The sequence below is a fragment of the Epinephelus lanceolatus genome, chromosome 3, assembly GCF_041903045.1.
Source record: "Epinephelus lanceolatus isolate andai-2023 chromosome 3, ASM4190304v1, whole genome shotgun sequence".
Lineage (NCBI taxonomy): Eukaryota > Metazoa > Chordata > Actinopteri > Perciformes > Serranidae > Epinephelus > Epinephelus lanceolatus.
The window spans coordinates 13,167,527-13,189,277 of record NC_135736.1 but is presented as its reverse complement, the minus strand read 5'-3'; the positions used below and the strand labels follow the sequence as shown (position 1 = coordinate 13,189,277).

At 39.9% G+C, this 21,751-nt stretch overlaps 2 protein-coding genes across 3 annotated transcripts; both read left to right on the top strand.

Annotated features, from left to right (window-relative positions):
- Positions 1-208: 208 nt before the first annotated feature.
- LOC117256004 (uncharacterized) lies at positions 209-5,745 on the top strand. Of its 2 annotated transcripts, none has more exons than XM_033625290.2 (3): positions 209-301; positions 1,993-2,050; positions 2,434-5,745. In XM_033625290.2, exons 2-3 carry the CDS (start codon positions 2,002-2,004, stop codon positions 3,552-3,554), a joined length of 1,170 nt encoding a protein of 389 aa, XP_033481181.1. In that variant the 5' UTR covers positions 209-301; positions 1,993-2,001; the 3' UTR covers positions 3,555-5,745. The 2 variants fall into 2 exon arrangements, with proteins under 2 accessions (XP_033481181.1, XP_033481180.1); XM_033625289.2 differs by having other exon boundaries at positions 209-369.
- A 287-nt stretch (positions 5,746-6,032) lies between these two features.
- Positions 6,033-21,545, top strand: cfap52 (cilia and flagella associated protein 52). The gene is made up of 14 exons (XM_033625285.2): positions 6,033-6,206; positions 6,656-6,855; positions 7,035-7,171; positions 7,317-7,445; positions 7,562-7,661; positions 8,067-8,183; positions 8,547-8,647; positions 8,864-9,034; positions 9,819-9,967; positions 10,182-10,327; positions 11,737-11,888; positions 12,942-13,044; positions 20,662-20,773; positions 21,189-21,545. The coding sequence occupies exons 1-14, from the start codon at positions 6,146-6,148 to the stop codon at positions 21,368-21,370; spliced, it is 1,860 nt and encodes a 619-aa protein (XP_033481176.2). The 5' UTR covers positions 6,033-6,145; the 3' UTR covers positions 21,371-21,545.
- The last annotated feature ends 206 nt before the right edge of the window (positions 21,546-21,751 follow it).

The following is a 21,751-nucleotide window of genomic DNA, read 5'->3' as shown; positions in this document are numbered from 1 at the left end:
GTAGGATTTGGATGCATCTATTGTAACTTAGGTCCACACATTTTTTCTTTCAAATAAAAAATACGCTGTATACAATGTGTGCTGTCGTTCTGATACATCGGCACAGAGAAGCTAGCCTACGTTAGGCATTACCAGTGATATAAAATAATGGGCTAATCCGTCATTCCCGAATTTACGTGGGGCATTTGAAGGTATCATACAAGGGGATGGCTGGACATTTTTGGCTTCAACTCCACTATGCTAACCTAACAGCTTGTTTAGCAAGCTGCAGCCTGCAGCACTATCTACCCTTAAATGTGAAGTAGGTTGAATTTAAAACGTTGCGGATACAATATGTGACAGCCTACGGTTTTATGGAGTATTAAAGAGGTGGGACTCAATCTTATATGCCCTGCTGAATGTTAAGTTATACGCCTTTGTTATGCTAGCTAACGCGACAGCAACGTTAGCTTTAACAAAGTGAGCTAACGTTACCTAGTTCTGTTAGTGTGCATGTGTGGCCCAGATAACTGTCATCTACCCTCATTATTAAAGCCTCTCAGGCAATAAATTAGCTCACGTTGAACATACGACGGTCGAGGTTTCTATGTCACGACACTGGGTCATGCTAAACTCAATACAAAAACATTCCAGCGTAGTTGCCCTGCCTGTTTAAAATTACAGTTGTTGCATACACGAAGAACATAACGGGATTTTATGTATCAGCACTGGCTAACTTTATATTCTGTAAAGCTAGCTCAAGTATCGCCTCTTATATTTATCATCGTATTGCACTGTTTGGTCTCTCGTTTCCTTCAACCTCTACTGAAATAAGTAACACGTCGCAGAGGTATAGCTTGATTCCTCAGAAGTCAGCATTATAAATAGCCGAGCTAAATAGCTGTTTGGTGAAGCATATAAAAAGCATCTATTTCAGAAGGCACTGTTGCTGGAAAGATGCTCAACAATGGGCCTTTGTCATCACCCTGCTTCAGAGATGCTCGGTATATGGAAGGCCACCCAGTAATCAGATGAATACATCTTCATCTGTTCATACCTGGTTGAATTATTTGTCAACAAAAAATATGTGAAACAGAAATCTTCCAGCCAGGACTGGCTGAGAAAAGCTGGATTGTTCTGCTTCATATGCTCCACTGTGGTGTCCTCATTATCCAACACACACCACATTTCTGGTTGTCAGCCTGCAGTAAGAATATGGTCTAATAATGAGGCTACATGTGCATAATGAAACTCACTACTTGACCCAAATTTCTGATCCTATCCACGCAAAACAAGCTGTAGTGTAACAACCAGACCTTATCAAAATACTCTTAAACATCTTACTTCTCTTGCTTTCATCATATTGTCATGTGTTTTACACATCATTACACCATCATTTTGCTTGGCTACTAAAGTGATCAAAAAGGATTTTACTTTGATGAAATAAATGTAATCCACTGTGCAAATTTCAATTTGTAATTTTTGTTGCCTTTCAATTTGTTTTACATCAGAGCCGGACTGATAAATCAATCAGGTTGATATATTGGCTGATATTAGCTCACTGCAAATATATTATATCGTTGTATATGTTAATAAGTCACAAGACATTGCAGAACAGAAATGCAAAAATAGGTTTTTGGTCATTAAGAAAGTATCACTCTCCGATACAGTAGTTTGTCCTCCAGAGAGCACTGACAGGTAGATTTTCTTTAATAGTAAAATGTCTTGCTCAGTAAGTATCTTGGTCAAAATAAAAAAAAACCTAAGGGATCAGTGCCACAATAGTTTTCTTATTTTTACTTGTTTATGGTGGGAAAAGAATGGCTATTTGCCACTATATCACCAGCAGATTTAAAAAAAAAAACTCAAATCAGTCTCATCCTCAAAAATCCAGGGTCAGTCAGGCTATACTGTACAGATCTGGAAAGGCCAACACTGAATCACTGTTCTCCATTACTGATGTAATTTTCCATTTCCTCTTTTTGTGTCTGTTTATTTGTTGTATGTAAGTAGGCTGCAGTCATGGGCCCAGACACTGCATCTGTCCCAAAAACAGAATCCTCAGAGGAAAGTAAGTACTGATGCTTTTTTGTATTTTCATATTTTTTTTTTTTTTTGGTCAACATTCAATAACAAATTAGTCATCTCATGATTGACTGATGCTCAGCACTAGATTGAAAGATGAAGAAAGTGTTATATTGCAGCAGATTTAATGTCCATTCAGTAAAGTAAAACAATTTTGCAACCCAAAACATGGATTACAGGTTTGTCTCACTGGACTCGCTAGTTGAATTCTTCGCTTCTAAAACCCATCACAGAAATCCCCATATCTCAGTTTATTTGAATCATTACGTTATATTAGTCACTGTTAAATGGTAATCATTGTATCCCATTGAGATTTTTTTGTTTAATGAAGTATTCAAAGGACATTCTTTGATGTTATCATTCCCTCAGGTCCAGCCGAAGTTGTCGTGAAGGTAATCTCAGAATCAGATTCCAACGATGCTTCAACCTCCACTGAGCCTGAGAACTCCAAACAACCGGAGAGCAGCATTTCAGACAAGTGCTACTCCTGCTCCGTTTGTGGCAAGGCATTTGACAGACCGTCAAAGCTAGAGAGGCATAAACCTGTCCACACGAGGAAGCCTAAGGTTGTTCATCAGTGTCAGCATTGTGATAAGAGCTTCACACAACAGGAGAAGCTGATCCGACATCAGAATTGCCACAACAGGACTAACAAGCACCCATGTCCTGACTGTGGGAAAGTGTTTAACAGGCCTTCAAAGTTAGAGAGACACAAGCGCACCCACTCAAAGAAACCAAAGGTTCCTCATCAGTGTTCGTACTGCATGAAGACGTTCAGTAAACTTAATAAACTTGTCCGTCACAAGCGAATGCACACTGGGGAGAAACCTTTCACCTGCTCGGTCTGCGGAAAAGGATTCTCCGAGGCAGGTCACTGCAAAGCACATGAAAAGACGCATGAGGAGCAGCCAGAAAAACCTCACTGCTGCGCCGACTGCGGGATGTGCTTCTTCAAGGCCTCGGAGCTACGTCGGCATTTCCGCTCCCACACGGGAGAGAAACCTTTCAGATGCACCCTGTGTGAGAGCTGCTTCTCCCGCTCAGAAGGACTGAAAAGACACATGAGGAGCCACACAGGGGAAAGACCATACAAATGCATCATCTGCGCAAAAGGATTTTATTCTCGTCAGGATTTGAATATTCACGGATTGACCCACTCAGGAGAGAAACCACATCTTTGCCCTGTGTGTGGTAAAGGCTTCTCACAGCTGGGCAATATGAAAGAACACGAGCAAAATGTTCATATTAAGTCGGAGAAGTATATTTGCAATGAGTGCGGGGCAACCTTCACACGGTACAAATCACTGACAAAACATCAGCGGACACACACGGGGGAAAGACCCTATCTGTGTCTCACCTGTGGTCGCAGGTTTTCGTGGAGCCATTCTCTAAGCAGACACAGGAGGACACACACACACAGACAGATGTCTATGGAAACATCCAAGGACATAGTGAGTTTTGAAGGACCCTCTGAGAAACCTAGCAGTTGAAAATAGACGTGAAATCCTAATAGAAGGACGTTCCATCAAGATATCTTCCTGGAGCCACAGTCAAGCTAGAATTTACTAATTTGTAGTCATTTGTAGTGTATTGAGAACTAATTTTGATGCTTTGTGATGATTCACCTTGCTGTTTACTTTTTTAATTTGTCCACAAAATATCTCTTAGGCATTCTTAGTACAGGGCTTCAGATTAGCTGTTTATTATCCCAATATTTTTTATTGATCCAAGCTTATCAAACTGTCTTGGTGGTTACAATTTATATTTTGTTGATAGGGTAAAGACAGATCATGTGACTTTTTAAGTACACTGCTGTATGTAGTGAAGCTCTCTTCCTTTATGACAGACTTGGACATGCCTTTAGAAAGTGCATAAGAATATCTCATATCTTGGAACAAATCCTGTTTGTTATTAACCAAACTATCAGTCACAACCAAAGTAGAGTTGCCCTGCCAGAACGCCTGAAACTCTTATATGACATGCAGCCAGACTGATACTGAATAAAGGATATTAACCAAGTCTCTGCAACTGTATGATAAAATGGTAACTGTATGTGACTAAATCGGTCCTATATTGAGAGAGATTTCTGCAGCTGGTAGCAGCAAAACAGGTAACATTGTAACCACACGAGGCACGTGCACCAATTTAAATCCATGTAAAATGCTTGTTTCTACCACTGACACACTCAGACAGTTATTATAAGTGTCTGACAACTTAAGGAAAGGATACCTACAGAGAAAGACCCTTTTGTTAAAGAGTAAAACCATTTTTGTTTAACCAGAAACAACCCATCATCAATTCCACCAGGCTCCATTTAATTCTACAGTAATTTTAGCTTGTACACAGCCAGCATATGTCATACATCTAACTGGGTGAATTAAGGGTTTATTTCGACCAAACCAGAGTTGGTGATTGTTAGAACAGTTGAAAGACAAAACAAGACGGGTTTTGTGAGCTTTATTTTGTTTCTGTTGACTTTGAATGAAGTGTGTTTCATTGAAATAAAATGACTGTTTATTTAAATGGAGTCTGGTGGATTTGGCCATAGTGGTTTTGGGGCTGTTTTTGGTAAAATAAAAAGGATCTTAAAGTCTGTCTTTGTATGAATACTTAACATAAATTGTCAGACACTTAAAATAACAATCTGAGCCTGTCAGTGGCAAAAAATAAGCACTTCTAATGGACATAAATTGAAGGTGCCAAATGCCCTGAGTGGTCCTATTGTAGCCTGTTTTGCCGCTGCCGTCTGCAGTTGTCTCACTCAATACTAGACCAATTTCAAAAACTGTTCCCATTAGTTACTTTGACACAAAAATATGGAAAAACAGGGTCCCGTTTGAAAATACCGAACCCTACCCTTTAACGGAGGTATCAGACTGAAGTCTTGACTGATCTCAGTAAATACATGCTTTCCAGTCGGAATTAACTTAATCTGATGTAATTTGCTACCTCACAGAAGGCACACAAACATTAGGGAGCACAAGATTTGTGCATTGTTCAGTCCATACCAGCTGCCGAGTGATTTCCTTTTTTTGAATTCTGTTAGCTAGTTGCCCATTATGAGCAGTTAAATGATAAAATAGACAATTTTTGTACTCTTATATGAAACTATTATAATTTATCTCATTTTTATGAATAAACCTTCACAGAATGGTTAATGCTATGCTGGATCAGAGCAGAAAAGTGCTGTTACACTACTCTCTGTGCAGGTATCTTACCTCTAACTGATGGGAAACAACTGCTGCAAGATCACTGATGGCAGTGCAAGAGCTTTTAATCTCACATGCTGAGTGGTTTAACCAGTAGAGCAGCAGCATTTTACCTCTGGTGTGAGCTGCATACAATTAAAATGAATATAAAAACTTGTCCTTCACTGATTTTTTAAAATTTCATTTTGATTTTATACTATTATGTATCACATATACATTGTGTGATGATGTAATCCATTGATTTTCCTTGTGATACTATGGTATGGTTGCTTAATAAACGGATACATTATGTTGTGCTGTAGTTCACTGCATAGTAACAGTGGAATAGCCTCCATACAATTCAAAATACATATTCAAATAATGTGCTCAAATGTATTATTAGTTGTGCTGATAAACATGTGAACTGAACCTTGAAGTCTCTCTGAAAAGCTGTTTTATTAAAACTACAGTCACCAATAAACTGTACCAAACAGTTCTGCCTCAAGTTGCCCACTTGTGGAAACCACAGTTGCCTGTCAGATATTTAATGTAATGTCAGGTCACAGATTAAAAGTAGATCAGTCTCTACCTATGGGAAATACACAATAGAAATGTGTCTCGGGCATGTGGTTGTTATTTGTTTTTCAAGACAAATATTTACATTTTCCAGTGGTGTACCTACTTATTCTTAAATTTGTACGTGTACAAAATCTCCTGCAGCACATGAAGGCAGCAGGGAGCGTTGCTAGGTAACGTGTGTTTGGTGTAACGGTAGCTAGTTAAAGAGCTGTCAGGAGTGTTTGAGAAAAACAACGGTAGCGTAAGTTTTTATTGCAAAATTTGACTTTCCTAACACTTTACGAGAGAAGGAGTTAATAGACAGTTTTTCAGCAATGGCTCTTGAAACACAGGGCGTGCCTAAACTTGAATTGGAGGCTGTTATCGGCTTCAACGGTAAGTTTTCCTTTACGGTTGTAACCTAACTTAGCTAAGCTAAGCGTTAATACAAATCAATCTTCAATACAAGTAGCTAGCAAGTTAATTTGCGCACGTGAGGCAACAGCATTTTTCTTTTAATTCATCACGTGCAATGTGAGTAGGTTTTGTATTAGTTTCTGTGACATTTTAAATGTCAAAGCTACGTTTTTAAAATGATTAAGGGAGGTGGCAGGACAGTTTGCTTTGCTAACTATATTAAGATATAGCAAGAGCCCAACGTACGGTGTACTTGGTTGGAGTGACGTCACCTGTGAAAGAGGGAAACATTGCACAGTCTCATTGGTGTCTGCTTGTCTACCTTTTAAAACAAGAGGCCACTTATTATGATCACATATTTGTCATTTTCCATACAAAAAGATGTTAAGCGTTGTTTTATGTTATGCTGTGTATTTTTGTCTCATCAGGGTGCGTGCCCTCTGGCCTGAGAGTCCATCCAGACAGAGAGCACCTCATCTATCCTCTGGGATGTACAGTCATTCTTAAGAGAATCAAAGATGGCAAACAGGAGTTCCTGCATGGACACACAAACAATGTGTCCTGTATTTCTGTGTCCAAAAGTGGATTATATGTTGCCTCTGGACAGATCAACTTCAGGGGCTTTAAGGTATTCATAGCTAGAGTACATTTTATTTAATTTATCCAAAGTTTCTGATATAATTCAGCACTTGCTTCTTTCATTTGTTTCCCCTACTGATGAAATATATGGCTTTGAATCCATTTACAGCACGGAATGGCAACAAAAGTAATTTTCACATGTAACATTTTGAATATATATATTCTTAGGCTATGGTGATCATCTGGGACTATGCACAGCGAACAGTTTATGCCGAGCTGGTGGTCCACATGGCACAAGTAAAGGCACTGGCCTTCTCTCCCAACGACAAGTATCTGGTGTCCCTGGGAGGTCAGGATGATGACAGGTAAACATCAACTTTGGGTGGCGCAATGCACTCCTGAATAACCAGATTGTGTCACACAGGGATGACGAATGTAGGACTGTATGTAAATTTACTCAACTGTACATACTCTGTATCTGTTGCGTGGTATGTTTTTGTGTGTTTTCAGCATTGTGGTATGGAATATTGAGACAAAGCAGGCCATCTGTGGGAGCCCAGCGTTAGCACATAGTGCCGGTTACTGCCTCACAGTGCAGTACTCCAACACAAATGACAACATCTTTGTCTCTGCTGGGAGGTGAGTGTGTGCTGTCTTCTGGCGTTCTGTAGATCAAGTGTCAGTCTAGAGCAAATAGTAACATTCTTGTTATACTATTAGAGTATTTTTAATGTCATATTGGTCTTTTTGGGCAGCGGAACACTGCGAGTCTGGGAGCTGGACCTCACTAACAGGAAGATCAGGCCCACAGAGTGCCAGACAGGGAAGCTGAAGAGGATTGTGAAATGTGTAGAGGTACAAGGCCATGAGAGTCTTTCATTCACAACAGTTTGTTCACTCAACTTATTTTCAATTGTCCAAATAGTTATAGTGCACCAGATACTTTAGTAAATAAACTGCACTTTTACACTACATGTCACGCTCACCCATTCACACACACATTCACACACTGGTGGCTGAAGCTACCATACAAGATGCCACCTGCTACTCAGTATACATTCATATGCACTCAAACACCGATGGAACAGCTATCGGGAGCAATTTGGGGTTCAATATCTTGCCCAAGGATATTTCGACGTGGACTGCAGGAGCCAAGGATCTGACCGCCGATCTTCCAATTAGTGGACAACCTTCTCTACCTTCTAACCCCCTAGAGATGGATAGTGTTGCTCATGTTGACTTGTTTATATTATTACACAGATCACAGAGGACGATCGATTCATTTTCTGTGGCACCACCAGTGGAGACATAATGAAAGTCAACATGAAGACTGGGCTTCTGAGTGACTGTGGTCCAGTAAAAACAAAATACAGCCTGGTAGGTCACTCAGCACAACAGAAATCATTACATTCCTCACTCGTCTCTGTGATGGTAATTTCAGCTGTCTTTCACTTGCGTCCTGCCTAATAGTTGGAACTCTTGCCGCATATCAAGAGCTGATTGAGTGCCACTTTGGAAATAGATGCAAGGGCTCATGTCATGTCATTTATTTCATTTTATCTGCGACAGTAATTTCTTTTATATCCTTAATGGATCATTATGTACTTCCTTGTCATTCCTGAAATTAGTCTTGTTTGTGCATATGTTCATTTACTACAAGCATCCAGAGTCTTTTATTTATAAACTGTGGGAGCTTTTAGCTTTTGCTTTCTGGAACTAATTCAGGCCTTTTCTGTGCAGGGTGTCAATGTCCTTAGAATACTGAAGTCTGGAAACCTGCTTGTAGGTTCTGGATCTGGCACCTTCACTCTGTGTTCCTGCACTAACTTCAAAACTCTTAAGTAAGTCCAACAACTGTCATTTGATTCATCCTGATTAAAGTAATTACATGTGGTAATGATTAATAGTTAATAATAGTTAATAGTTCACAGCTTTCTCTCTCTATATATATCTTGTACATTAGAATAAATATCTAGGGTACCTTAATGTGTATAGATTAATGTGTTCATTTTACAGTGCTCATTAACAGGTCTTTTTTTCCTCTTCCACCACATTAGGGAGGTCCAGCTGGAAAAGGGGGTGACCTCCATTGCAATAAGAGGAGAGGGCCAGCAGTTCTTTGTCGGGACAGAGGCTGCTCAGATGTACCGCTTCAGTTATGAGGACTTCAAAGCTGAGCTCATTTCCACCAGCCACAGCAGTGCTGTCAAGGACGTAGCCATATGTTTGTAAGTGGCAAACAGACAATTCAGGGACAAAAAGTCAAAGTCCCACCAGCGAGAGTAAAATGGCAAAAGGCCTTTTATGACTTTTGAATTTGGCAAGAAATATACTATATCCTAAATTAATTGAAATTCATAGGAACAAAACTCCATCGTGCTGTAAAAGAGTCCATCTGCCCTGGAGCATGGCAAGATAGAAGTATTTATGATGCACTGTTTAAAATCAGTCATGTTTATGAGTACATTTTGGAGATGAATATTCAGTTCATTCACATACCACAAGCACTGTTGGGCCAGCCGTCTGTTCAGATCTGTAGAGGACTGTTTGAGGTCATATGAGCATGTGTTGTCTGATTCAGCATTTTCATTCTGTTGCATTTGTCACAGATTTCCTCTTGCACCAAAAGTCAGACAAATACTTAAGAAAAAGTGTGTCATCACAGTGCAACAAGCACAAGTGATGTTTCCTATACCTCTAGTGTGTATGTATTTTTTCTTTTTTCATCTTAAACCTTACTTACCGCTCATAATCCATGACTTCAGTACCCCATTATGCTCACTAGAGGGTGACATTTACTTGCCTCATCAATGTCTGTTTAAGTGTAGAAAAAATAGTATTGAATTTAGGGATATTGTAGCAACACCTGGGTGATTGTCATTAATTAAATGGATACTTGGTTAAATGTACTATTAATTTAGCTTGAACTCAATTAGCACCATTTTACAACAGATGGTCGTACCCACATTCACTGAACTGTAGTTCCACATCTCTCTTTTTTTCCTCTTCTAGTGGAACATCTGAATTATTTGCAACCTGCTCTGAGGAGGACATCAGGTTGTGGCACATAGACAAGCCCAAAGAGCTGCTGCGCATCACTGTACCCAACATGACCTGCAATTCCCTGGACTTCATGGTTGACGGACATAGCATCATCAGTGGTGGGAATCAGGGAGAGATATCTGCAAACACGGCACTGGAGCTCATTACTACAAAGAATATTCACTTTTGTATTCTTTTTATGAGCTGTAGTTCAGTCATGATTTGTCCCCCAAAACATGCAACACTTTTTTTCCTAAATTACCTACTTCACAGACTGAATCACTGAATGTTCTTGATTGCTGACTGTTAAAAATAGATTTCACTCTCCTCTAGCATGGAATGATGGTAGGATTCGTGTGTTTGCACCGGAAAGTGGCCGCCTCATGGTCATCATTCACAACGCGCACAGAATGGGTGTGACAGCCATTGCTGGCACCAGGGACTGCAAGAGGATCGTCAGTGGAGGGGGAGAAGGGCAGGTCAGTGGACATAAACCTCAAACATAGTAAATAATTGTTTGAAAACAGAATGTAATGTTCTGTATTTTTCTCACCCAGTAGAAGTGCAGTGCCCACTAATTCCTCCAAGATGTCAGCAATTGTCTGCTAGCAGAAGCCATGTTTATTAAATAAACAACAGTTGGTAGCACAACTCGCCATTTTCTGGACACATATTTTATAATTAGGAAGCCATATGCTTATAAATGGAATGATTATGCTAACCATGTTACCCAGTCTACAGTGTGGCAGACATGTTCCTGCCACAGTTTTGTTGAGGCTTCTCTAAAGGAGCTGTTTGTGCATTTATGTTATTTGTTGTGGAATTCTTCCTCAATCTGATGAAATTGATTTAAGGATGAAAATTTGTACATCTTAGGTAGAGTCTTAACATTTTTAATTGGTATTTCTTTCTGCAGAAAATGTGAAGCTGTGAATTATTAAGTTGATTTTAAGTTAAGAGGCTTTATGCAATTAGTCAAATGATTTAACACATGATACATCCATGTTTCAGATGCAACCCTTTACTGTACACACCCTGCAGATACATTTTATGTGAAGTATGATTGCAGTTTGTTCAAAGTACTGATCTTTGTATCCATCCATTTGCATCACAAACCACTGAAACAAAGGCAAGAGAGTATTTTCATGAAAGGGACACTTTGCTGATTTTCAACCAGCTTTGTATCATAACAATGTGGGTAGTATATGTAAATGAACTATAGTAAACTTCTCTCCATCTATCAGTGCCCAGAACTCCGTGCTCATCTGCCAGCTCCAATCAGCTGGGGCTGTTGCTCGAACTACAGATTGTACTTCCACATTATTGTGTGCCCGCCACCACGGACAAAAAGAGTATAGAAGCGGATTGAAAGAGAGCACTGCCACCCTCTCTCTTTCTCTCAACCTCAAAACAAACTCCTACAGGGGTTGTTTATATAATATCTTGTTATTGTTTTGCCTATTTACATCTGAAATGTCTTCATAAACATGTTTTAGTGCACGACTTGGCTGTAATATGAGAATTCATGAAGAGGAAGTGGGCATCATATCGTTTCCTTTATTGTAAATATGGTGGCTTAAAATACTGAGATCAAGCGGTAAAAGTAAGCATTGCTGATCAAATCTAATCCAAGATTCTGTTATTATTGGTCCAATGCGGCGCAGTGCATTCTGGTAGTTGTAGGTTTTCTACCTTTTAAGCAAATGCAAATGCCACAGCCCCTTTTCTCTGTTTTCTCTGGTCATGTAGCACCAATTTCAAAATTAATTGTGTTTTTCTGCTGCATAGACAGCCCAGTTTTATAAAAAGACCATCATTCCTGCAGTGAAATACTACTTTCACTCACATATTGGATGTAAAAGGGATCTCCTGTGTTCATCCGTTGTAGGTGCGTGTTTGGGAGCTGCAGCCACACAGCCATCGTCTGCTGGAGACCATGAAAGAGCACAAAGCCACCATCACTTGTATCAAAATCAAGAGCAACGATAAAGAGTGTGTCACTGCCAGCTCCGATGGTGCCTGCATCATCTGGGACATAGTGTGAGTAGCCCATCTGCATACCCAAATACTTGTGTCCAAGCAAAAGGCAAGAGAAATAACACACAAATCTCACGTATATAGTATCTGTTCTTTTTTAAAACTTTGTTCTTGTATAGTTAGTGCATAAAATACTCTTTTTAGGACCTCCAGTGAGTCAAAACTGTACAAACTGTACCCCACAATCTCTAAGTGAATGACTCTTGGATTTTTCCTCAAACTTAACTCGGTCTATTTTGCTGAGAGCAGTTGAGTCAAAAAAACCAAGTGGAAAGGCCTGTTACTGGTTCAGTTAATCACATTATCCAGTAAAAAAGCATACGATACATAATTGCTAATGATATACATAACCACCAAAGAGAAACGGACAGATAATAGACAGCACTGCTTTCAGGTCTGTGTTGTAATGAGAGAAATGCTGTTCAGCTGTGTCTGACTGGTAAAGTAGAAATAAAAAGAAATCCAGTGCATTCTTTATGAAGAAGCTTAAAATCCCTTAATCTGTGGGGCTCCCGCAGTAGGAGAATAAAACCTTTAAAAACTCTGATGGTGGTCATGTTTTTTCACTGTCTATCCTCTTCAATGAACAAGTCGGTGGATTAAAAGATTCCAGGCTGTATGCATCAAGTGTAGCATAGATTTACTTTTTTCAGTGATTACTAGGTGATGAAGGTGATGTTGTAAAGAATATTAGGCAGACAGGAGCCTTAATGAATCTTGAATGGCATCCTGTCGAGCCAGACACACCACCATTTCTGTGTACACAGAAGAAGTTATACAGGTTTGTGTGTGTGTGTGTGTGTGTGTGTGTGTTATTTGCATGAGTGTACAGTACATTTAACAGTTTTTTTTAATGTGTGACTACACAAATTGGTTTGTTTTCCTGGAAAGTGAAACATGTTTTATCACATTAAATTGTACTTTGCACTTAATGAAACTGGAGCCCTTTCACCACATGTGGGTTTTCTAGGCCGCTGCTCTGCTGGTGAAAGTTAACCTTCTTTCTCCTCTCTTTTTTTCATCTTCTGCACCACCTCCTGAATTTTTTTGCTGCAGGCGATTTGTGAGTCTTCAAATGGTAATTGCCAACACACTGTTCCGGATTGTGTGCTACCACCCAGAGGAGTACCAGCTCATTACCAGTGGCACTGACAGAAAGGTGTGTTTTGGGCCAGTCAATAGCAGACTAAGTATTCAGATCAGTCACTTCAGCAGAAATACAAATACAACAATGTGTAAATACTCCACTACAAGTAAAAGTAATGCATTTAAAACCGTTCTCTAGTAAAAGCAGTTAAGTTTTAGCATCAGCAGCTCATTGTTTTTTTTAACAGAGCTTTTAACAACAGAGAGAACATTTACAACACTAAACACATGATTTTAGCTGCATTTTAACATATGCAAAGTATTTTTTAGTCTGCAGTGATATCAGACAGTCTTACTTTTTTTTACACTCTGATTCCATCAATGCAGCTCAAAATAACACGAGACACCTGTGCGATGAGAGCAAGGAAATGAAGATCATTCTTTAGTAAAACAAAAACAACTAATCCACACACTGTTAATTGGCTCCCATTATTATAAATGCAACATTTCAGTCAGATAGACCTCATCAATCATTACCAAGGCTACTATTCCACCCTTTATGCGGTAGTAGAAAAAGACTTGCATTACTTTAATATATTTTATGTGACATGTCAACTAAATAGCAAAAAAATACTGACTCTGTACTAATTTCATATGTTATAATACCTACATGTATGTACAAGTCTTAGCCTACTTCTAATATTTGCAAATTACTTCCAGTGTTTTTATATCTTATGTTAAAAGATTGCAAGTTATGGTTTACATTTCACATGGATGATTTTTTACTGTCCCATAGACCAAACATTCCCGCAGGTAATTAACGTTACCGTTTCATCTCATATCATACGAAGCAGCCTACTTCATTCATGGCTCTGATGGTGACTCTTAATTAACACCACTGTCTCTTCCACATGAACACGCTCATGGCTGAATAGGATAATGAAAATATATCCCTGTCTGTAGTAACATGAGCCCTCTTCGTGGCCGCAAGCCTCTCTTCCTTGGTATTACCTTAACTGGTACAATATAACACTGGAGACTTGGTTTTGTCTACTCATGTTAGTTGCACAACCAGTCATCCAGCAGCTCTTCGCCATGTTGGCACGTGGATGTCACATGCCAACATGGCAAAGCAACGTGAAGCAAATATAAAGTTGCATAAAATGGAAATACTTAAGTAAAATACAAGTACCTCTAATTTGCACTTGAGTACAGTGATTAAGTGTACATACTTAATAAATTCCACCACAGTACAGTGCAGTAGAAACATTTTTAAGGACATTTAGTAGGCTTATTTATTCATTTATTTAATTTATATCCCAACCAGTGTGATCCATTACTTTGGTCTCAGAAATCTGTCCATGTATCTGTAAAAGATTTGCTGTAGTTGGTTTTATGCACCAAGATGTGAGAGCTGGTTAGCAAAGAATTCCCTGGGACGCAACTCAGACAGTCATGCCTTACAGGAAAAAAACCTAATGATTGTAATGATTGAAAATCCCTCGGGGTGCAGACAGACTGGCACTCACAGTGTCATAATCTAGATGTCTCATTATGCTGTTATTGTTATTATAATCTCCACTCAGTGTGCATGAGAGAAAAGCCTGGCGCTCTGGTAAGATCAGCATAGATGAGCACAGAGAAGACTTGCACAAACACACACACACTTGCATGTCCACAGATTAGTTTGAAAAGCTTGTAATTTGTTTCTCAGCTGAACATAATTAAGCTGTTGTGTTGGCTGCGAGTCGCTGTGACAAAAACACTCAGCCCTTTAAGTCTGCGATTTTGTGAGGCATTCTGATTAACTCGGCACCACTTATTTACATAAGGTCAGACGTTCACAACGGCAAAATGAAATGCTTGTTTCCTTGATTGTGCACTTCATCCACACCCCTTGAACCCGGCCACACACTAGACCCATATTGTTGCCTCCCCTGCATGCTGAGAGGTGAGGACAAGTTGTGCTGATTAACGCGGCACAGTGGATGTGCCGAGTGATTCGGAGAGAGTGAGAAGGAGGGATTCAGGGAAGGGGAGAGCGCAGAGAGAGGGGAGTGCTGTGGTGTTCGTGCCTTCCTGCGGATGTGCCTGTGCCACCCAAGTGCCAGCCAGATCCACCATCTGCTCATCCCAGGACACAGGCGCTCTGTCTGGGAGAACAAATACCTACGTTCTGCTCTCTCTCCTCTCCTTACTCCAACCCTTCATCACATCCCAGCATGCCCTTATGAGTCAAATCACAGAAGGCAAACCAACAGAACTTGGAGAAGGTGTGAAGAGAAAGATGCTGGCCAAGAGAAAAAATAAACAAGAGGAGTGGAGGGTCAGGGAGAGGTTGTATTGATGATGATGCATTTTTTACTGCTGTATTTAGTGGAGACAATATGGTGCCACCTCTTGACTTTCAGTTTCTTTTAGGAGGACAGGAATGATAGTTGGAAGCAGGTTCATTGTATTATTTCCAGTTAATGTTGTCATGTTTGCTTTGCTAAAGGGAAGATGTAGTCTTGATTGCTAACATAATTTAAATGTGGCCTGTTTTATAGGACCTAGTTGTTGGGCATGCTGCCGAGGCTCAGTAGCATAATCAACTTCACCCGACCACTCAAAGGGCCTCACACCACACACCAAGTTGTAGATTAGTTCCCCCCCCTTCTCCAGCTTCCTCATGGCTGTGCCTCTTAGCATCCTCAAGATATTGCGATGGTCAGTGTTGACCTCCTTCCACAGCGCCTTTTTGCGCGATTTTGGCCACTTGATCAGTGGCCTTCGCCCCTTCTATTCTGCTGCGGATTGTGATGGGCTGGATTCAGGTTGCTCTCCTGTGCCTTGCTCTTCCTCTGCTTGGAAAGCATTGTCAGTGTCTGCCAGACAATGGCTGCTGGACCTCAGTTGACTGACTTGACTAATATTACTCTTGCAGTACAATATGAACTTGGCAGCTCATTCAGCGATGGATTAAGAGAGAGATTTTGCCTTCGTGAAACAGGCTGCAATGTAATCCGTGCAGGCAATTGGGCACCATTAATTGAATCAAATAAAAATGCTTGTTTTTGCTACTGACAGGCTCTGAAAAAAACTAGAGAGGAACATTTTTCCCTACCTCTCACTTGTCTGTTGGTCCGCAGCCAAGTCTTTTTTTCCAGGAGAAGTCTTGTTCTGAGATCTCCCGAGAGGTGACTTGTTGCAGGAAAAACACGGTGGATATGTTAGTAAGAGTTGGAGAGAGGACAAGAGTTTGTTGTGTGAAAAGTGTTGCTTAGTGTTATCTAAAAGATTTTCAGTGTCACAGCTGAATTTTAGCTTATTTTGACAACATGGAAATGTCTATGAAATTTCAGAACAAGACTCCTCCTTGAGTGAAATTTGGTTCCACACAATAACAAACAGACCAGATCAAGCAAAAGTAAAGAACAATGTCTAATTTCTCGGAAGGGACACATATAATTACAATCTGATCCTGTCAGTGGCAAAAACAAGCACTTTAATGGACATACACACACAACAGTGCACAATCGATTTGACAATTCAGCAATATATATAAAACATTACTTAATAACAAAACACTTACATTTAGCATTTCGATTTGGGAATTCATGGCACTTTGCAGCATTTGACAAAACAGTTTTGAATATTAATATGAACATTTAACGGGCTTAAATGCCTTTAAATTAACAATAAAACATATCGATCAAATTAACGATTTTTGTTGAGGAAGATCAACATATCCACATGCTCTGGGGTGAGCCTGGTTCGTAGTCTGTTGACTGCAAGGCCAGCAGCGGAGAACACCCACTCTGAGGGCACTGATGTCCCGGGGATGGCCAGAAAGCTCTTTGCTAGGATGGCAAGCCTCAGGAATCTTCTCTCGTGCTCTTTCCACCAGTGAAGGGGATTATTTTCCAGGGTGTGTGTTTGAGAGAAGAGACAAAGAATTGTCCAATTTCTTATGAACAATGAGCTGATTTTAAGTTTAAATGAAGTAGGTTAGGCTATTACTGCAACACAAGCACAGTGTGTCAGTATGCAAATTAGCCAACATACATAACCAGTCAAAAAACGATTAACGGTTAACCGTTAACATCCCTAGTACCCACGGAAAGTCTTTTCCCTCTGTGATGTTACTATGAGACATCATTTGTCTTTGTGTTCAATCTAATCTTGCTAATCTTGTCTGTAGCCGAGGCGACTGCACTCTGGTTCTGAACTCAGGTCTTTCCTGGTTATAAGGTGAGCATTACCAACAGCAGGCCTGACTTCTCAGACCCTGCTTGCTGCATGTAATTAATTTCCTGGTGGCCCATGTTGTGGCTATAAGCCAGTTTCCCAGGCTGAGGTGGAGGGAACGCAGATGGGCCAAGACAACTCACACAGGTGGGAGTCTCTAATAAGCTGCTGAAATGAGATAACGAAGGAGGGAGAGGTTGTGACTGTGGCAAGGAGGACACTGTGGAAAATGACATGGAGGAGAAGAGGGAGGAGTGTTACATACTGGGATATACAGAGTATTGTACATAAACATTATTTTGATCACCCATTAGTGGTATTTTTAGAGGTACTGCTTTGTTTGCTGTTTATTGAAAAGATGGGGCTGTGATGTTACATTAGCTGAATGAATTACATATTCTGCCCAGCTGTGAGCCTTACGTTCTGATGTGATACTGAGTGAAATAAGGAATGATTTCAGAACTTTGTATTTGGTGTTTATCAAATTATAATGAACCATTTTCCCCTCCGGTTGTTTATGTTTTCCTAAATAATGTTTTGTGAAGTTATTTTCTAGGAATATTAATATCAGCAATTCCATCTGAGTAAACCAATGTGCAGCAGAGAAATCCTGTAGATTCAAACGGCCCCCACAGAAATGTTCCCGTGGCTTGTAAGGGCAGCTATTGCTTTGAGAATCACTCTGCAGTTCTGAAACTATAAATAAGATTTTTTTTGTTTTGTTCTCGAGCCTTTTGTTCCTCTTTTGTTCCATAATAACAAACAGTTTTTGATATGTCTGTTTGAGATTACATTCCCTCTCCTATAATGCATTACAGGCATGGTCTTGCGCAGAGAAATGAAATCCTATCTCAAAGACTATTCTTATAAATGTTGGGCTGACTCAGTGCAGCTCTGTGTAACATGAACCTTTTTACAAACAGCCGATCCATGTAATGTTGCGTATGATTTCATTAGTCAGATGGTACACTTCCTTGTATTGTTTATTAGCAGCATTCCTGCAGTAATTCAATCTTTAAATTTGGAATCTATCTAGTGCGTTTAATACTTGATTGACTTTGAAGTGCAATCTGTTTAGCCTGTGTTTTACACACATTTTTAAATACACACAGGGACTGAGATCAGTGCTGAGGTCAGCCACTAAATCTTCTATTAGAAACTCTTTCATACAGAATGACTCAGAAGACTGATTTCAATGATCAAATCCATCCAGCCCTTCATACAGCGCTTAACTTTTAAAATGTAATGAGCTTGGTCATATAAATAACAAGAAAGGACCCTTGTTGTCGTGTGGCACTGTGATGTTTCTGCTGCCTGCGCTATAAATAACTTGGGCTAACAATTGCCTTTTCTGAGACTTGATACTTTGACAGCTATAAAGCTCTAGGGATGATTAAATCTCATTTGGATCAGCAAACATGGTTTCAATTGGTGTGTGTGTGTGTGAGGTTGAATCTAACCATAGACCTACTCATTTCCATACAGAGCACGAATAATAGAGCAGTAAAGGTAGTCCAAGGTGGATTTAGGTCACATATTGCATATTTACCATAATAAGAAGTAATACAGTACAGTACAGTATATGGTGATGTAATGGAGGAACTGCACAACTGTAAACAGATGCTTTCACCTGCATCATCTGTATAGTGAGCCAATAGTCTGTCCTGAATCAATCATCAATAGCAATTAACACTATAATTCAAACTGCAGCAAAGAGATCAGAAGGTAATGTGTCGTCAGTGAGGCCTGCTTTAGGATTTTTTCCCTTGTTGTCAGCAAAGAAAAGAGACTCCACAATATTATCATACACAGTGCAAGGGTTCTTTGCTCCTCTCTTGAACACTGACGCTGTGACTCTGATCAAATACTACTGTTTATACACTTGCTTACAAAAAAATGGACATAGTTACCATGAAATCACCCATTGGTTTGTGGACTGCCGTTTTGAAGCTTGAGTCTGGCATGTTGGCTGTTACCATCTTGTTTTTTTGGAGCCAAAAGTGGCCATACTTGGAGAAGAGGGTGGAGCTGTGGAAAAGCAAAGGGTGGATCTGACTCATTAATGATGACCAGTGGTGTCGTGGAGGAAATATACGTAGACAGGGTATACCCACCTTTTTATCTGGCTGTTTACAGTATACCCACCCATTGGCTAAAAAGCCATTGGAACATATATCCTATGACCTATCTGTCTACCTAGAAGTACACCCACCCCATCAACTTCCACTACACCACTGACTGTGCCGATGGCTTGCAGACAGCTTGTCTCTCAAGCTGCCCGCCTTTTAATATGGATAAATTTAAGCCTTAATAAAATATAAACATGTGAGTTATATAAAAATTCACCTCCTGTACAGTTGTCATGAATGTTGACATTATCTATAGAGACCAAAACCATTTTTGGTACCAGGCTGTAAACATGTTTATTTCTGCTGTAAAGTGGGGCATTTTAACATGGGTGTCAATGGGGTTTCACTTCTGGAGCCAGCCTCAAGTGGCCATTCAAGGAACTACAGGTTTTGGCACTCATTTTGCAGCCCTGGAGATCGCCACTTGGTAGTACACGGTGTACACTACTTGTGTAGTGCGCAGATTTTGAAAGGGTAGTGTTGTTTCAAATCAAACACAGCTGTTTTGCACTTACTGGAAATGACAATTGCAAGATTTGACAGCTTTTTTGTGTCTGCTTGGCAGATTGCAGTCAGGCGAAGCATTATTGCTAGTATTTGACGAGTGACTGATATGTGCCTGCTATATTTTTGTCTATATTTATTTATTATTCTTTTGAAAATTAACACACTTTCACGGCACAGTTTGATATCTGAGAATGTCCCTGGCTGATGCTTGCTGGCTCTATCAACAGCTGATCAATGCAGTTAATGATAGCTGCCGTACTTTCTAAATATTTACAACTTGTCAAGCATCTGACCACAAACCTAATACTAATATCCTCTACAGTGGAGACAACGATTTGACACAAATAAACACCAAATGTAACTTATGCACATGGATTGCATAGCTTGATGATGAATGTCCCGCTGTTAGCTCGCAGGCTAACATTAGCATGTTTGTTATTATTTGCAGTACCAAATTATTACAGATTAACCCAATAAACAAACGGATGCCTTGTATCTGACAATAATATAGTGGTAGTGAAAAATACACATGTATATTTGTACAAAGCTTCTGTGTTCACTGCAGTAGTTGGACGACATTTTGAAAGTTTGAATTGTGTTTGTGGTCCACACTCTTTTTTTTTTTTTTTTTTTTTTAACCATTATGAGTATATCATCCAGATACCCATAGTGCACTGCATTTTGCCATACTTCTGTGTAAACACACTTATGCACTCAAAATAGCAAGTATAAGTATGAAAGTGTGTGATTTGAGACACAGTGTGAGTCTTCAATAAAAAATGCCAATGATGAACAAAAATAAAACGTGTTCACTTCCTTCTCAGGTTGCCTACTGGGACGTGTATGACGGATCTGCCATCAGAGAAGTGGAGGGCTCGCAGTCTGGGGCCATCAACGGCATGCACATCTCACAGGATGGCAAACACTTTGTGACAGGTATGGCCCATTACACGTCTGCTGCTTGTTATATTGTCGCTGTGCTTTCAATATAATTCAGCTGAAAATAAATGAGTCCATATCGACAGAATATCTTGGGTATGTGAGCACTCAATATACAGATGGTAATTTTACACTTGCCCTGGTTTCATTGCTGATAATGTTTAGATAAAACCATGCTTGTCTGTTTTTGTAAATGTAGTTTAAGTTGATGCTTTTATGATAAAAACTGCTTAGATTGGTATTTATTATACCAATCGTGTTTTTACCAGTATGTATTTGTTAACTCTCAGATATAGCTGAGTGTGTTCTCGTCTCCTCTGAGCCTTCGTTTTGATCTTTACTGACACTACAATGCGTGCTCTGCTCAGACTTCTCTCAGGTTATTGACATATTTTTCACCCTGTCATGACAGGTGGAGATGACAAGCTGGTGAAGGTGTGGGACTACATGGAAGGTACAGTCACCCACATAGGAATAGCTCACGGTGGCAGCATCACCAGCATCAAGATCTGCTCCAACAACCGCACCTTAGTCAGCACCAGCGCAGACGGAGCCATTCTTCGATGGAGGTTCCCTCACCCTTCCTCCTCTTAATGTGACATTTAGAGTCCTTGACACTGGAGGCAAAAGAAACTTTTAATCCAGTAACACACACACTCAAATGTATCCAACATTTTCTTTCTTAGCAAATCTTCCCAACAATCTCACATTAACATTGCAGATTGGATTTACACTCTGACCAAAGGAAATAAATGTAATTTGATTTAGCATCAATGACTTTGTTAGACTGTTTCCTTTTCCAGTAGAGACAGGATATAAAGAAGTGAAAAGATTACACTTCCTGAGCACTGTAGTCTCTTAAGTGGTAATTCCCCACAGGAGCTGAATATAGGTGGGAATTCACAGAGCGACACTTGAATTTAAAATTACACTTCAAGGCACACAAACTTATTCTTCACATCAAAGTGTCTGCAT

Excerpts from the sequence above, each read along its gene's own strand:
- LOC117256004 (XM_033625290.2), top strand. The coding sequence starts at position 2,002 with ATGGGCCCAGACACTGCATCTGTCCCAAAAACAGAATCCTCAGAGGAA. Across the intron at positions 2,051-2,433 it reads AACAGAATCCTCAGAGGAAA|GTCCAGCCGAAGTTGTCGTG; the intron begins GTAAGTACTGAT and ends TCATTCCCTCAG.
- cfap52 (XM_033625285.2), top strand. The coding sequence starts at position 6,146 with ATGGCTCTTGAAACACAGGGCGTGCCTAAACTTGAATTGGAGGCTGTT. Across the intron at positions 8,184-8,546 it reads TAAAAACAAAATACAGCCTG|GGTGTCAATGTCCTTAGAAT; the intron begins GTAGGTCACTCA and ends TTTTCTGTGCAG. Across the intron at positions 20,774-21,188 it reads TGGCAAACACTTTGTGACAG|GTGGAGATGACAAGCTGGTG; the intron begins GTATGGCCCATT and ends CTGTCATGACAG.